We start from the raw sequence: 16,401 nt of genomic DNA, 5'->3' as shown, positions 1-16,401 counted from the left end.
ATGAATGCGATAAATGAATGCACGGAAGATATTTTACACACATGCATTTCTATTCTTAACAATAGCAAGATCGTGAGGAAATATGCTTGATCTTCTAGAGGAACTCCCAGTCTTTCCCACAACAAGATTTCCCTAATTCTTCCTTTATTTCCCAATTTTTAAGTTTTAAGATTAAGTTACACCAAATTTTTCACGTAAAATCCTTCCTCTTTCCCCTCTCATAAAAATACAGTGTAATATATTGCACACAAACTTCAAAATTCGAGAGCTATAATAAATATTCCCACTTGCATAAAAATATCTCACTATCTTTTTCCACCTTTCTTTACCCATAGTGACCTGTAAAATTTAAACTATTCGACAGATAGTGAAACAAATGACTGCTTACTATGTTAATAAATGTATCTGAACGTACGTAGTTAATTCATGAAATTCATGAAATTAACAAAGCAAAGTTGAAATATACACCGTTTGAAAGGTAAAATGCAAGTTGCACGTAAGTGTATGGCTGCCACTGTATGCAAGCAGGAGGATCATGCTAGGACAGGTAGTTGATCAGCGGCTTCGGTGCGGGACGGTATACCATGGCGGTCGTCGATCGAAAGTCGCGAATTTCCATCGTGGGGGGTGGTCTGGTGTGTGTTTCATCTTCTCCATAACAAATTCCTGCGAAAAAATCACTCTGGCAATTTTTTTGAAAATTTTTAAAGGAAGATCTTCGACGAAGATTGATACAGTGTGTCCTCGATCTTTCAGGTGGGATCTCTGGCAGGTTGCTTCTTCGCGAAGAGGGGCCATTCGGTGTCCATTTATGAATATCGTACAGGTGAACGTTTTAACAATTGATTTACATATTTTTTTGAATTATTAATAGATCTTCCTTATATTCTCCTTTCGTTCTAATGTCCGACAGTATTTTCCGAGTAGTTTTTCTTTACCTTTTCATTTGACGTCTAGTCACTTCTCTGAAGCATTAAAATCTCCCTTATTGATCCTATATATTCACTTTCACGAATAGGAGAATACACTGCGTCGAGTTTCACTTTTTTTTTTTTAATTTAAGAGAAACAGTAGCATAATTTAATATTTGTAAATGTAAAGATCGTGATTGTTTTAGACATCAGAGTGGAGGATTTTCGCGGTCAGAGCATCGACTTGGCTCTGTCGGTCAGAGGGCGGGAAGCTTTAAGGGCAATTGGCCTCGAGGAGGCTCTTATCGATCGTCATGGCATCGCTATGCGTGGCAGAATGATCCATAACAAGGATGGCACCCTTAAGGAGATACTTTACGACAGTGTGAAAGGAAACGTGAGTGATTTCACTGATACTTCGCGAAGCGAAACATTTTTCACTATTTCTATTCATTCGTAAAAAAAAAAGTACATAATTGTGACACTCTTTTTTTTAACATTTCCTGTTACAGTGCATTTATTCAGTCAGCAGACGATACTTAAACGTGGTTCTATTAAATGGTAAGTGAAACTTGAATAAGATCGAATAAAATACTGTTTCTTCTTTTTTCGGAGCTCTTTATCTCGTCGATCTATAGAAGGCAGCGAAGATTTACTAGTAGATTACACCGATACATTTGCATCTCGTTTTAGAAGAATACGAACGAACACGAGATGCTTCTGTGTTAAAAAAGGGGGAGAAAAAAAATGGCCACTGAATATCCGATGACGCGGTAGTGCGTGAAGCCACAAGAATTCGAGCGTGTCGTGTTTCTTGCTACCGCCGGCTTGTGCTTCTTACGATCTTCAGCGTGAAACGCGTACGCTCCACCGACATTTTAATCCGATATACATTTATTTACGCGTGAACCTTTCGATAAGAGAGGTGTGTAATCCTTACACACGCGCAGAAGCGTCTTTTAAGTATCTATAATGTTTCAGTATAGACGACGAAGTATTAAACGCGTTTCCTTCGAGATATCTTCGTTGTGGTTCCATTTTACGGAAAATTAAACGAGTGGAAGAACGTTTGCTTGCAGTCTTTAGAAATTCAATATTTTCTTTGAAATTTTGTGTGTACTAGCTGCTGAGAAGTATCCTAATGTCAGCCTCCATTTTAATAAGAAAGTGGTAGACGCGGATTTGGACATTGGGAAGATGAAGATACTGGAGTAAGAATTGCTACAGCAGAATTCAGAAGATGTTGTTACAGCACCTATAAAATTTATCGAAATTTGCAGCACGAAGACTCAAACGATCGAGGAGGCGGAAACTGACTTGATAATCGGCGCTGATGGTGCTTACTCGACTGTCAGAAGAATAATGGCGAAGAAACCGCTGTTTAATTGCAGTCAAACGTATATTGAACACGGCTACGTTGAATTATTTGTACCCATTGGAAAGAACAACGAGGTAAGTATAGTATTTTTGATGAAAATCGTTGATCAACTCAATCTTGACTAGTCGAAGGTGTTCTTTCATTGAAAATACGAAATTTGCAGATAAAACCGATTAATTAGTGACATTTGTCAATTAGAAAGAAAGGCGAACGAGTTAATTTTATATTTTTCCATATAAGCTCTGTTCACCTATCGACGGCACTAAAAATCTTGTTCGAATTTCAAGTACGCGATGAGTGGTGAGCATCTTCATATTTGGCCACGAGAGGAATTCATGATGATAGCTCTGCCAAACGACGATAACACTTTCACTGGCAACATATTCGCGCCATTTTCAATCCTCGACAAGCTCAAAACCCCGCAACAGCTTCTCAACTTCTACGCGAAACAGTTTCCAGATCTGCTTGAATTCATGGGCAGAGAGAAACTTGTTAACGACTATTTCGAGAGGGAACCAAAGACGTTGATTTCCATCAAGGCGAGTTTCAAAAATTTTAATCTCTTCGAAATGATTATTTGGAAAATATTTCATTGAAAAATTGAAGGAACGAGGGCAATTTAATTTTTAAAAATAACAAAAACTACTGTGCGACTTTTATTGCGACTTTATGAAGCGGCAATTGCAGGATCTAAGTTCTCTTTTAATGCATTCCAGTGCAAACCTTACCACTTTGGAAAAACCACCCTTATCGTCGGCGACGCTGCTCACGCCATGGTGCCTTTTTATGCTCAAGGAATGAACGCTGTAAGTTTCATTCCATCCATTGATTTACCAATAAATCTTTACTTTCTTTTTTATACCAGGGTTTCGAAGACATCTTACTCTTAGACGATTTGATGGAACGTTACAACTCAGACTTCAGCAAGGTCCTTCCGAAATTCACAGAACTACGATCTGACGATGCTCACGCTATCTGCGACCTTGCTATGTACAATTACATCGAGGTAATTTTCTTCCATTTAAAAAATATTCAATAATTAACGAGAAACTTTTGTAACAGGAAATTCTGCAATTCCAAAGCTCAGAAACTTCAACACAAAAAAAAAAAATGTTATCTATATGTTTAACTTATTAATTATTTCACCGTGAAAATTTTCAGATGAGAGATCTAGTGACAAGAAAATCATTCCTCCTTCGAAAACACCTCGACACATTCCTCCACAGACAAATTCCAAACACCTGGATACCATTATACAGCACGGTACACTTCTCGCGAATGAAGTTCCGCGACTGCATCGCGAACAGGGAGTGGCAAGACAAGGTAGACGAAGAAAAAAAGACACCGGTGTAAACATAACAATGGTAGGAATTATTGAAAATGTACCTGAACAAGGATTTTCTCTTTTTACAGATATTACGCAGGATCGCTTGGTGTACAGTGTTCTTGATAATCGCGTTGCTGATGGCTCCACTGCTCGAAGTGTACACAACGAAGGGTGTTTTGTATTAACTACAGATATGCATTATACACAACCATATATCGATATGCAAATATGAACGCATCGGTTATCACAATAAACCTAACTCTCGTCTAACTTCTTCGCTATTTTTTTCTATCAAAAAAATCCTAGAAATTCCTCATATCCTCTAACGCTTAAATTTCTACAAAAAGAAAGAAGAAAAATGTACAATTCATGCGATACATTCGCTACAATCGGTGAACAAAGAATTGTTCGTAACTTGAGCAAGTCTCGTTTAAGGCCTTCACCCTCTTCCCATTATTATCCCTTATCGTATAGACTACAAGCTAAAGAATGTCGATAAACTATAATTACATACGATACACCTCAACCCTATTGGTTCTTCTCCAATGGAAACTTCCTATGGTAATTGACAAAATTGACTAAAATAACGTATCGCTGAAAATGTGGCACGCTCATTTTTCACTCGACGGCTACTCACGTACTCCTTAAAAATCACACGGAACGTAATTCATTCTATTCTTATGTAACTTGTTTAGTCCTTGATTCACAGCTTTCAGAATCTACTAGGAGTATTAATTATTATCGCTCGGTGACGCATATCACATCAATTCGAGTTTCACCGAATCCGCGTTCTCGATGTACTTGTGCTTGTGCGCCTCGAAAACCTCTATCAATTTCTCGATGAACTCCTCGTGGTACTTTGTAATTTGCTCGGCTGTTGGCTCCTCTATCTTTGGTAACTCCATAGGGCTACCGACTGAAAAATAGATCACTGCGATGTAGCGGAGATTCGAAATTCTCTCTGAAATTTTTTCTGCGATGATTATGAACAATAACGAAATGATCGATAAATTTTTAATCCTTCCTGAAATTTTTTCTCTGATAAATATGAGTAATAAGGAGATGATCGATAAATTTTTAATCCTTCCTGAATTTTTTTCTGTGATAAATGTGAGTAATAAGGAGATGATCGATAAATTTTTAATCCTTCCTGAAATTTTTTCTCTGATAAATGTGAGTAATAAGGAGATGATCGATAAATTTTGAATCCTTCCTGAATTGTTTTCTGCGATCAATGTGAATATTAGGGAAATGGTCGATAAAGTTTGAATCCTCCTGAAATTTTTTCTCTGATAAATATGAGTAATAAGGAGATGATCGATAAATTTTGAATCCTTCCTGAATTGTTTTCTGCGATCAATGTGAATATTAGGGAAATGGTCGATAAAGTTTGAATCCTCCTGAAATTTTTTCTCTGATAAATATGAGTAATAAGGAGATGATCGATAAATTTTGAATCCTTCTTGAAATTTCTTCTGAAATTCTTCATAAAGCGTGACAAGTATGAATACCTCGAGAATTATCGCCAATGTAAATTTGTCAATCGATCAGAGTACTCACCAACGACATAGATAGGCCTCCTCTGAGGGATGATTCCAAACGAATACTGGAAGAATCCTCGCCCCTTCAGAATAATCGGTGCCAATCCAACTTTCTTACGAATAGTGTGCTGCACTCTTTTCAGGAGCGAGCCTTCTGGTGCGTACACTTGATCGTACACTTCGGTTTCTCCGAAGGAAAATACAGGTACCAAGGGTGTGCTAAAATCAGCGAGACAAAGAATTAACAATCTCTGTAATTATCGAAGAAAAACAGAAAAGAATAGAAAACTGCGTAGAATTACAATACAAAAATTAATTTCATTGCAACGATTCGTATTAAACTGATCTGAATAAAAAAATTCAACGTTAATCGTTCAAAGTAGACTGATCGTATTTAATTGAACGATAGTTTAGTAGGAAAGAAACATGATCATTCAGTTAACAGTCGAATTTAATTCATGATAATTCAGTTTTTAAAAGGGGATTGTTCCAAGATTCACACGGGACACGAGCTTTGTAATTCGAATCAACGTAAACATTGATAATTCTAACCCATGCTTCAGCGCGATCTTTATGAAGCCTTTTCTCCTTTTTACCAGGATACGATAAGTGCCCGGCTTACATTCCAATGATTCCGACGCTCCACCGATGATCAGAATCGTTGCTCTTCCTGTGTAAGGCGCGGGTGGCTTCGTTGATAAGAGATAGTGCAAACTCTCCGCGCTGCTGCTCACACAGCCTGCGTTTTAATTCGATCACGATTAAAACAATGACAGAAGAGTAACAATAAAATACGAAGGATCTAGTATGAATAATTTCTACACGTGGGATATTGCATTCTGTAAATTTAATTTAATTTTTAATGTAATTTTATATGTAATTTTTAATTAATCATTTTTAATTTTCAATTTTTGACGAAATTTCTTTTCAACACAAGAATACACACGTGATTAGCAATCCTTTTTCTTCGTGAATCATAATTACGCAATTTGTAGAATGCAACAAGTATAAATATCTCGTATGAATGAAAAAAGAGAATTTTCCAGGAATTGTCGCGATTAATTGCAGACTGAATAATTCCTTCCAGAATTTTCCAACGACTCGGTTTATGTCTGCTTCACGTTCAGTAAGAGTTTCGATACTTCCGAGTGTACACGTCGGTACATTTTTACGACAGAAAGAGTATCGGTGAAATCGTTAAAAACATTTTTACGATGGACACGTACCATTCGAGTAAGCGTATTCGCGGAAAAACGGGACCCTGAAATGTTGATCCAGTACCACAGGTCTCATGTCCATACCTGGGAACTTCTCTCTGCAGCCCAGGCATTCCGATCCGAAGGAACAGAAAACTCCTGTGGCCAGAATTCCGTGTGGAAAACTGCAGAACAGATATAGCCTATTTGGATCTAAGTCGGTCGTTTTCACTAGTTTCACTGGGAAATAGTTGCAGAAGTAACGTAACCACGCGGAACTCCTTAGCCATCTTGTACCGCGATCGCTGCAACAGGGAAATCGAATTTGTTCAATTAACACCTGTTCTCTTCGTTCTGAATTTCAGTCAATTTTTAGAATTAGCAGAAACGATAAATTAAAGTTTCATTTATAAAAATATTAAGTTTGCGGAGAACAAACTATCGCTTAAGAATCCTCCACTATACTTAACCGTTTGAGTAGCAGAGGTTTTCAAAATGAATTGTAATAAATATTAATTTTACTATCTATAAATTAAGCCCTCTATTTATATTCATATTATCAATAATTATATGAATTATATACCCATGATTTAACTTATATAACATAAATAACAAATAGAATAATTTTTTTAATTTTAATAATTGGATTAAACACTTACCCTATAGTACTAATTGGATGAATTTCAAAAAACAAATATGCACTTATTGGATCAGTTCGATCAATTGCCCAAATAATTTCACTTGAAATTAGACTATTTTTAATCATTTTTATTTTTATAATACTAACCGAAAGATTTTCATTAAAAGACCTTGAAAATTTCCAAGGAAATAACATCTCATTTTTTATTTTAACTTCCCCAATATATATTATCTTCTTTACTAGAATATTAATTGAACTAAATCGAACACCATTTGATTTAATTGAGAGACCTGAATGGGATGCGAAAAGATCAAAGCGGCGCGACAGCGCTCCTTTTATTCTGTGTCGGAAAATGCTAAGCAGCGAGACAGCGCTTCTTTTATAATAGGCAAAAAAAAAAAAGTAGCGAAGCGACATGCGTCTGAAATGTTGAGCGCGTCTCGTCAGATTGCGAGTGCGCCGTCAGTTGTCCGTATCGTTCAAATGCGCTGGGTTTTTCCGACATGAAATCTGAAGAGCGCGAAAGCGGCGCGTGGGACTCAAACGGTTAAAATACAGCTTCGTGAATTAATATCTATTCTCAATTTTCATAATTAATAGAATGATAAATCGAGAGGTCAATTTGGAGAATAAAAAATCGCTTAAGAATCCTCCACTATATTTAAGTAACCTAATTCATTTCTGTAATCTCGTATAGGATACAGCTGGATTCAGTATTTATTTATTCGCTGGTTACATTCAATAGAAACTTATAACTATTTTAAATTTCCTATTACAAAGGAAAGTGGTCGACCGCGAACAGGCCAATCTCAATTGCAAATACTTGCAAGCGAACAAGTAGAAACTCCTTGAAGAGAAAATACACTTGCTAACATATTCACTGTCCCCTGCATCATACACTATGCACACTCTTCCTTCCTGTCACGTTCGTGCATCACATTTGATGCACAAGTGCAGTGAAAAATAAAACGGAACAACCACAAAAATGTGTGGTTCGAGCAGAAAAATCTCCATTGTCATTCTAAAGCCTGCTATCTCATAATTGAAGAGAGCAGTCGCGACGAAGAAATTGAACTGAGCATTCTTTCACGTATTAGTAATTAACGAGACTGCGGATTTTTCTGCAAACTCATATCTTCGAGAATACATAAAAAAAAGTGAAACTTTGGTAGAAAATTATTTCGCCTGCGAGACACTATATTTTGTGCAATTGTGCACCTTTAAGTTTCCTACAAATGCAGAGAAATCCGCAATTTAGCGATTTTCACAGTGAACGTGTTAACACGGCAACAAAATCAGCTGTTGAAAATTTCGACGGTGAACGTGTCAACACGACAGCAATACGTAATTAAAAATTCCTTTCATATAAGTGTCAACAATTTTGTCGAAGCACCCTGTGTAATAAAAGTAGCTTGATAATTCACCTTCTGCCGCCTCGATTGCACGTGTCCCAGTCATAATACATCCAGAGGAAGTAGAGCGGCATGAGATAGCGTAAGTATTCCGTATAGAAGAGTATGTACGCGGCAATCCCGTATCCGATCAAATCTCCAAAGCCCAATATAACGATCCATATCGAAGCAGAGAGAGTTTCCAGCCGTCTTTTCAACGGGACGTTCAACGGTGCAAAGCTCAGCCCCAGAATCTTCATATTTCTTCTTTCTTTCAAACTTCTCTGCACGGTTTATCGTCACATCAAAGCAGCTCCCTCGTACCTGATAAACAGAATCGTTCGATGGTACTTCGACGATCACAAGTGTGTCTTACCGTGGATTATGTAAGGTCAATGAACGTTAATACGGTGATAATGAGGTATCTTATCGGTGAGAATAAATTATCAAATTCGACACGTGTTATCGGTGAAACTTCCGATCGTTCGCTGCACTTTTGTACTTTCTACGAGTTGTGCAAGATTTGTAACAACTTTTCTGATTACAATCTTTCAAGCTTTTTTAGCGGAAATTTTTACATTGTTAAGGAGATTGTATTTGGATTTTCAGCAAGTGCGCGGTAACGTCGAAAGGATGAAACGATAGGAATACAAGGGGGAAAGTACAGTTTGATTGACTCGAGTGCTCGATAAGCCAAGGTTAATGTTCTTTAACAGGGTGAGAAAAACTTTCCTGAGATGATAATATGCACATCACGTTTTAGATACGACTCCTATATCTTATGTTTGAAATGATGTTACAGAGGCACGAGGCGCGGTTCAAAGTGTGTCAAGTAGTTCGTGAAGCGAAGCCTTTTTTAAATAACACTTCCTTTGTGGATACAGTCATTGTACCTACTTTTCCGACTTCTGCAAACCCGAGTACTGCGACTTTCATAAATACCTGCCATTGTTCCACTGTGGTGTCTTAGAAACTGCTCTCTAAAAGTGTTTCAAGAGACTAATTACAATTCCTCGTTAAACAGATGGAAATATTGAAAAGAAAAGATTCAAGTAATTAAAGTACGCAAGTTTATCGCGTTCCAAATTGAATCTCAGATAACAGACGATAATAGGATACACTTGCGGTATTAGCAAAGAATAAAAAGTTTAAACTATTGATAAAAGTTCGTTGCTATCTCAATTGACGACATAAAGAATATTTTTATTAATTGACATATCAACAAGTACTCAAGAGTCTACAAAAATGTTATCTCAGTTATGTGCTACATAAATACTGCCACCAAATTACAGTAAATCGAAAGAAATTTAATCATCACTGCTCCACAGCTCATTATCATAATTCTCAAGTGACATCACAAGTATGACAACAAGAATCAAATCAAAAATCAAATTAACCTTTGAAAAGGAATTTTTATTTACTCGAAAAAACCTTCAAAAATTTACCACTTCGAATTTCATTTCCACAAATTTCCCAAATAACGCACAAATCGTTCCCCTTGACCTTTGAAAAGGAATTCTTATTTTCTCGAATAGACTTTCAAAAACTTACCACTTCAAATTTCCCAAGTAACACACAAATCTCTCTCAACCTCTCCAAACAAATTTTTATTTTCTCGAAAGAATTTTCAAAAATTTACCACTTCAAATTTCATATCCACAAATTTCCCAAATAACGCACAAATCGTTCCCCTTGACCTTTGAAGAGGAATTCTTATTTTCTCGAAAAGACTTTCAAAAACTTACCACTTCAAATTTCCCAAGTAACACACAAATCTCTCTCAACCTTTCCAAACAAATTTTTATTTTCTCGAAAGAATTTTCAAAAATTTACCACTTCAAATTTCCCAAGTAACACACAAATCCCTCTCAACCTTTCCAAACAAATTTTTATTTTCTCGAAAGAATTTTCAAAAATTTACCACTTCAAATTTCATTTCCACAAATTTCCCAAATCATTTCTCTCAACCTTTGAAAAGGAACGTTTATTTGTTATCTTTCAAAATTTCACTCAAAGAACAATTGCAGACACCGAACAATATTTCCTAATTTCGTGAAAACCAAGAATAGTAAGAAAACAGATCGTTCTCACTATCCTAATCCCTCCAAACACCGTAACACTCCAGCGCCAAATCTGTGATCCACGTGTCGTCCGGTCTGCACCGCGACGCTCCAAGAATAGAGAATGTTTTCGAATCGATGGACATAACCATGTGTGTGTCGCGCGATTCCCCGTTTTAGGATCGCGTTTAGAGAGCCATTGACCCCATACAAATTTCATTACCCTCCACCCGAAACTAGCCGGCCTACATAACTGCCAAGGTGTAGGATACGCTCTAACCGACGACAGACGGCGCAAGGTCGTGGTAAAACGTGAAGAAAACGCTTCGTGTCCTCGTGAGGACGGCTAACACGTTGTCCACGTGCCCTTCGAACAATGCAAACGCCTTATTTATAGCATGCACGCGTGACAAAAGGAATAGATTGTCAACGTTCGAGTGTCGCCTCTCTTCTTCTTCCGCCGCGTCGCTTCGGACACGTTGATCGATTTATCGAAATCACTCTTTTCGTTTCACCTATTTCACGTCGTTCCGCTACCGTTCGCGGCATACAAACTGGTTTAGACTTTCGATCGTCGAGAGAATCGAGCGCACGGTCGTCTGGATTCTGGAGGAAACGTTGTCACCGTCGAATTGCCTCTTTTCTTCTGTTTTTACTCGGTGACATAGTAGGTGTGAAATCGTTGGAACGTAGACAGGAAATGAGGAAATGTGCCTCGATGTGTGTGTATATTTGATCGAGTGGAAAGTGGAAGTTTCCGAACAATGCTGGGAATGTTTTTGTGATAATGAACTGTGGGATGTGTGAAGATGCAACGTTGCAAGTGCAATATCAATCACTTTGTTTTCGTTCTGCGAGTGATTTGTCAAGTTTTAGAAGGAATTTTTAATAGAGATTTTAGAAGTGAACGAATTCTTCAAGATGGAGAATGTATTGGTTACATTTTTTTTTTTTTTTTGGAAAAATGTTTGTGTCCGTTGTGACGTTTAATTATTGGAACGTTTCGGTGAACGGTGTGGATGTTCCTAACGAGTGCTGCTCTTTTCCCTCGGCTTCTAATCGTCACGCTTACCGTTCGTCCGGAATAATCTTTATTATTGACAGTCTATTTACTGTGAAACGATCCTACGATATCACGGTACATTAATCTTACATCCCCACTGTTGATAGAATGTAATTAATAACAACTGTACGGTCTAATTGCAATTAAATTAATCACTAATTAAAGATTCTTATTAACGTCTGTTTGTTTGCAAATATCCTTCAAATCTTATTGCTGTTACTATCGTTAGTACTAAAAGAGAATTTCCAACACACTTTCATTCATGATTTTCAATAACTGTAGGAAGATATCTCTCAATTTTCTTGCACGACTGTGTTATTAATTGAAAATATTGAAAATCGTATCGAAGACGATAATATTTTTGTTTACTTGTTCGAAAGTAGCACGGTGAGAGACAAGCACAACAGGAATTCCCCTAATTATTTTTACCGGTGTATCGTTAATTTATTCGACCGGATAGCCTTACAATTCCTGTGTAAGGCCGTGCCCCGTTTGCACTTAAAATTCAGCCTGATCTTCTTTTATTTTCGATGTACGAGTGTTACCAATTTAGTCCAACGATATTTTGCAAAAAATTACCATTTTCCTTACTTTCCAGTTTGAGAAACGCGATGAACACTCGTCGATTGCAAGAAATCTTATAGCGTGAAATCGTGCGATTATTATGCAACAGCTGAATTAATAGAGAAAAAATAGTATTTCTTAAATGTTCCAAGTATCTACTGTGCAAATCACCTGCTGATTTAAATTTCTGAGTCAGAGTACTGGTTTGAAAAACCAAGGGTTAACGGTGCAAATCGAACACGAATAAATTAATAAGTTCAAAGCTTTTTAGATCGCGTAAGAAATGAATTTCGTCAATTACTCTGCTTCGAACAGAGAACGTTTCAATTAACATTTCCAACTCGGAGAAGTGTTTCAAAAATTCTGTCCATCATTCACCCGCTTGTCACCGTAAATTCCACAATTCGAGTGCTTCGTCACGTCCATTCACACATTTACGAGTAAACTACAGTGGAATGGTTAATCTCGGTCGAAGTGCTACTGGTGTTTACTTCATTGGAATATCACAAAGCGCATTACTATTTTCCAGAAGTCGCGCAGGAGTAACTGAACGCGGCGAAGAAGAAAGCAACGGGTAGAGTAACGACTAGAAAAAGAAGTGACACGATTAAACGACGAACTTCAGCCAAGGCACGATCATCTAACTCGAACAAACTACCACAAACACCGTTAAATTCTACGAAACTCGTAATTCACGTCTCCGATTGTGCCTGAAACTGCGTTTTATCGCGTGCGCTATAACGAGGAAGTAATCAGGATCATTAACGAAATGGCCACGCAAATATTGAACGACGTGACCCACTCTCGGTCGTCTCTCGTTTAAATTCAATTAGCGAGGATTTGAAAGATCCCATTCACGTCACAACACTGACGATGCATCGACGAAAATCGATCAAACAGATAGATACACACACTGTGAAAATTCTCCTAACAGCATCATTCGAACTTCTATTCACGATTATTTATCAAAAAGTTGAACGCAACGTGCAATTCGAATTCAGACTGCAAAAACCCCTACCAAAGCGCACCTTTTCCATTCATCGTTCACTCTGGCCACTTAGGAAAAGCAGTGGAAGCAGACGAATTGCGAGTAGGAACGCGCGTGTCGACACTCACAATCGACTCGCGTTCACCAAAATAGACAATCAGGTGACATCCGCGAGCGTTGTTTCCTAGCACGCCTTACCTGTGCCTACGATCAGGCTTCTTGCCATTTGCAGACACTTCTTCGCGGCTTTCTTCACTCTATACGATACGTTTCTTTCAATTTCACGTCTCGGTGGATTTTGATTCGTTCCGCAAGCGAATCTTCAGTCAGGATAAAGAGAGAGAGAGAAGAGAATCACGGAAGAAGATTTGAACGCGACGAGATGCTCGGTTCGGCGTCACGTTGCTCACTGGCTCGGCGCCGCGCCGCGCGGAACAAACAGGAAAGACTGCGTGAGCGAACGTACACGCTGCTTCAGACACTCACGCACGCTACTTATGCACGCGGCGAAATCAACGACGAAGAGCCGACCACTCTCTCTCTACGACTCTCCGGCCGGATGAACAATGAAAAATTGATGCTGCACCGCGAGGCCTCTTCTACCTCTTGTGAATCGATAATCCGTGGATCTAGCTCGTGGGACGGCTGCACGGAGCTTCAAGAGCTTGCAGAGGGGTTTTTAATGTCTTTTTTGGAACGAGGTTCTGTGGGAAAAGCGAGGGAGAGACTTGTTTTGGAGCGTGGACATTTTGGGGGTCAAGTGACACTTTTGGAAGACGGAGGAGGAAATTTTGAAGAGTTGTAGAAAAATTTGAGGGGTTTAAGGAAGCTTTTGAAGAAGGAATTTTAGAAGAATTTTTGATAGATGAGAAATTTGAATTTATGGGGAAGATCAAGTTAGAATTTTTCATTTAACACACGTTGGAGAGCTTTGAGAGCAGAAACAGTAGAAAAATTTCAGGGGGTTAAGAAACTTTTGAAGAAGGAATTTCAGGGAAGCAATAGAGAAGAATCTTTGATAGATAAGGAACTTGAATTCATGGTAAAAATGAAGTTACAGTTTTTAATTTGACACGTTGAAGAGCTTCCAGAAGAACAGATTTTTTTTTTAAAGAGGAAATTTCAGTTCAAGATATTTTGGGAAAAGGGTTGGAGGAATTTGGAGTTACAGAAAAATTTGAGGGGTTCAAGGAAGCTGTTGAAGGAGGAATTTCAGAAACTAATTTTAGCCAAATATTTTTCAACAGAGGAGCAGAAATGTAAAAGAACTTTTCTAAAATTACTATAGCGGAAGATTATAACTTGAAACTGCTGAGAAGGAAGAAAGAACCACTCAGGTTCCACAGTGCATATTTTTCTTAAGAGTGTTAAAACATGACGAACTGTCTTTATTTTATCTGAAGTAGCACACGAAACCTCCAGCTATCTTATCGACGATATTACACAATTTCTATCAAACGAAAATTTTTAGTTCCGTCAATACATCAAATTGCTCAATCTTATCAAATAACTGTTGCTTATTCGCTAAACTCGTAAAATCGTTCAACTGAAACATAGTCAACAACTTTCAAATAACAAAGTCTCTGTATTCTAACATTACTCATAGTATTCTGAGTAATTTCTAAAAAAATCTCACTTCGATACTCCAGCGGAGTGTAAATATATCTTCGACGATAAGATAACGATAACAGCCAAAAGGCGTATCTTTCCTACCAAAAAAGAAAAAGACAGACTTCTTCCGCCACGTGGGACATAAATGAATTCCAGACAAGCTTATTTTCTTCTTTTTTTTTTTTTTTTGTTGAAACAATACGTTTATTGCTCGATCTATAAAAAAACAGACGAAAGGGCAAGGTGTGCACTTGTTAGAGGCCGTGCATCCGCACCGTGAGAAAAATATACCTCGATTAATTAGAATCTATTTACCATCGCGACAACAATTACAATTAATTTAACCGGTATACCGTAATGCGTACGACGTATACATACAATTTAATGCACGTGTAGTTTCCGAAACTCTCCGAAACACTCGTCTTCATATCGTCGGGTCGATTCTTATTCCATAGAAAAGAAAAAAAAAAGGAACAAGTTTCTCTGTTAGAAATGAAAACGAATTCTTCGTCGTCGTCTCGTTTCCTTCGTCGATGTGACTAATTAATTTTCACTCATAGAGACGAAACGAATAAAAGGGACGAGGTTACAAATTCACGTGACATCGCGTACAAATCGGATTCGAAACTATCATAACTCGTATTTCTTTTTTCACACTTTTCTCGTTTTCTCTCTCAAAGGAATAACATATTGGCTTTAAACGGTTTAACATTTTTTTTTCTCTTGGTTAGATACATATGTATGTATGTATATATATGTATGTATATATATATATATATATTTCTTCTTCATATAAAATTCACCTTCAATAACGCTGATTGCGTTCAACGATTAACTCCTATAGTTATGGTTTAATTAGCAAAAAATTTGCGATTAGTTGGAACGCGTTAACAATTTCAATTTTCTTCAGCACGATTAGCAGAGTAATTTCGCTTTCTGTGTTTCTTATCTCACCGGCTGATCCACGCGATCTTCTCTCAGAAGTAATTTCGCTCGACTTCGCTTCGCGTGTCGCATGATCGCGCTAATAAAATTAATCGAAACACGTGAAAACACTTGTTCTTCCTCGAGAAAATAATATTCCATATATACTTCTCGCTCTAACTTCTTCTTTTTCTTTTAACAATAAATTCATTTAGTTACAAGGAGATCCTTTTCTTCTTTTAAGTAGATTCTCAACGAAGCAACAACTCGTGTACGGTTCGAACACAATTTTCTCTCCTGCACGAAGGTTCCCGTGGAAAAAAAAAAAAGAAACATATTCTCCTTTATTAGCACCAGAGAAGCTGAATACTGACCCCTTCAAGTTCACGTTCTATATATCGCGTTCTACTATCGCAGGAAACGCGACAAATAAGGATAAAGTGTTTCACACATGTGTATAAATATGACGACGAGCGGCCTCGAGGGGGCCATTTGCAGCCATAACTTAGACTTCGCCGCTGCTACGCGGTATCAACCCCCTAATTAAAGAGAGAGTTGCTACATTGTACCTTTAGGCATGCACGTGCGCAATCACTGTACACACCTTGACACGTGTAACAGACCGAGGGGCGATGCAATCAAGGTTAATTCAGCAAATGCAATTCTACGATGACACACACACACACACACTCGTTACGAATTAACACTAGAACTACCAAGGCAAAAGAAAAAGGAGAAATTACTTAAATTTACAATATAGAACGTACAGTCTAAAATTTTTCCCTAAAATTTTCCCTAAGAAGAATT

The 16,401-nt window shown here is 37.7% G+C and overlaps 2 protein-coding genes across 2 annotated transcripts; one reads left to right on the top strand and one right to left on the bottom strand.

Moving 5' to 3' along the window:
* The first annotated feature begins 575 nt into the window (after positions 1-575).
* Positions 576-3,959, top strand: LOC108577768 (kynurenine 3-monooxygenase). The gene is made up of 11 exons (XM_017940972.1): positions 576-635; positions 757-826; positions 1,118-1,308; positions 1,424-1,472; positions 2,035-2,122; positions 2,192-2,363; positions 2,577-2,828; positions 3,006-3,095; positions 3,155-3,295; positions 3,451-3,612; positions 3,703-3,959. The coding sequence occupies exons 1-11, from the start codon at positions 585-587 to the stop codon at positions 3,799-3,801; spliced, it is 1,365 nt and encodes a 454-aa protein (XP_017796461.1). The 5' UTR covers positions 576-584; the 3' UTR covers positions 3,802-3,959.
* An 88-nt stretch (positions 3,960-4,047) lies between these two features.
* LOC108577777 (2-acylglycerol O-acyltransferase 1-like) lies at positions 4,048-13,558 on the bottom strand. Its single transcript, XM_017940983.1, has 6 exons — positions 13,258-13,558; positions 8,418-8,708; positions 6,384-6,658; positions 5,710-5,896; positions 5,177-5,376; positions 4,048-4,532 (listed from the first exon to the last, which is right to left on the bottom strand). The coding sequence occupies exons 2-6, from the start codon at positions 8,642-8,644 to the stop codon at positions 4,375-4,377; spliced, it is 1,047 nt and encodes a 348-aa protein (XP_017796472.1). The 5' UTR covers positions 8,645-8,708; positions 13,258-13,558; the 3' UTR covers positions 4,048-4,374.
* Positions 13,559-16,401: the final 2,843 nt, after the last annotated feature.

The sequence above is a fragment of the Habropoda laboriosa genome, unplaced genomic scaffold (assembly GCF_001263275.1).
Source record: "Habropoda laboriosa isolate 0110345459 unplaced genomic scaffold, ASM126327v1 scaffold5, whole genome shotgun sequence".
In the NCBI taxonomy this organism is placed as follows: Eukaryota; Metazoa; Arthropoda; class Insecta; order Hymenoptera; family Apidae; genus Habropoda; species Habropoda laboriosa.
Note: the sequence above shows the minus strand (reverse complement) of the source record. Positions and strands in the feature narration are given on the sequence as shown.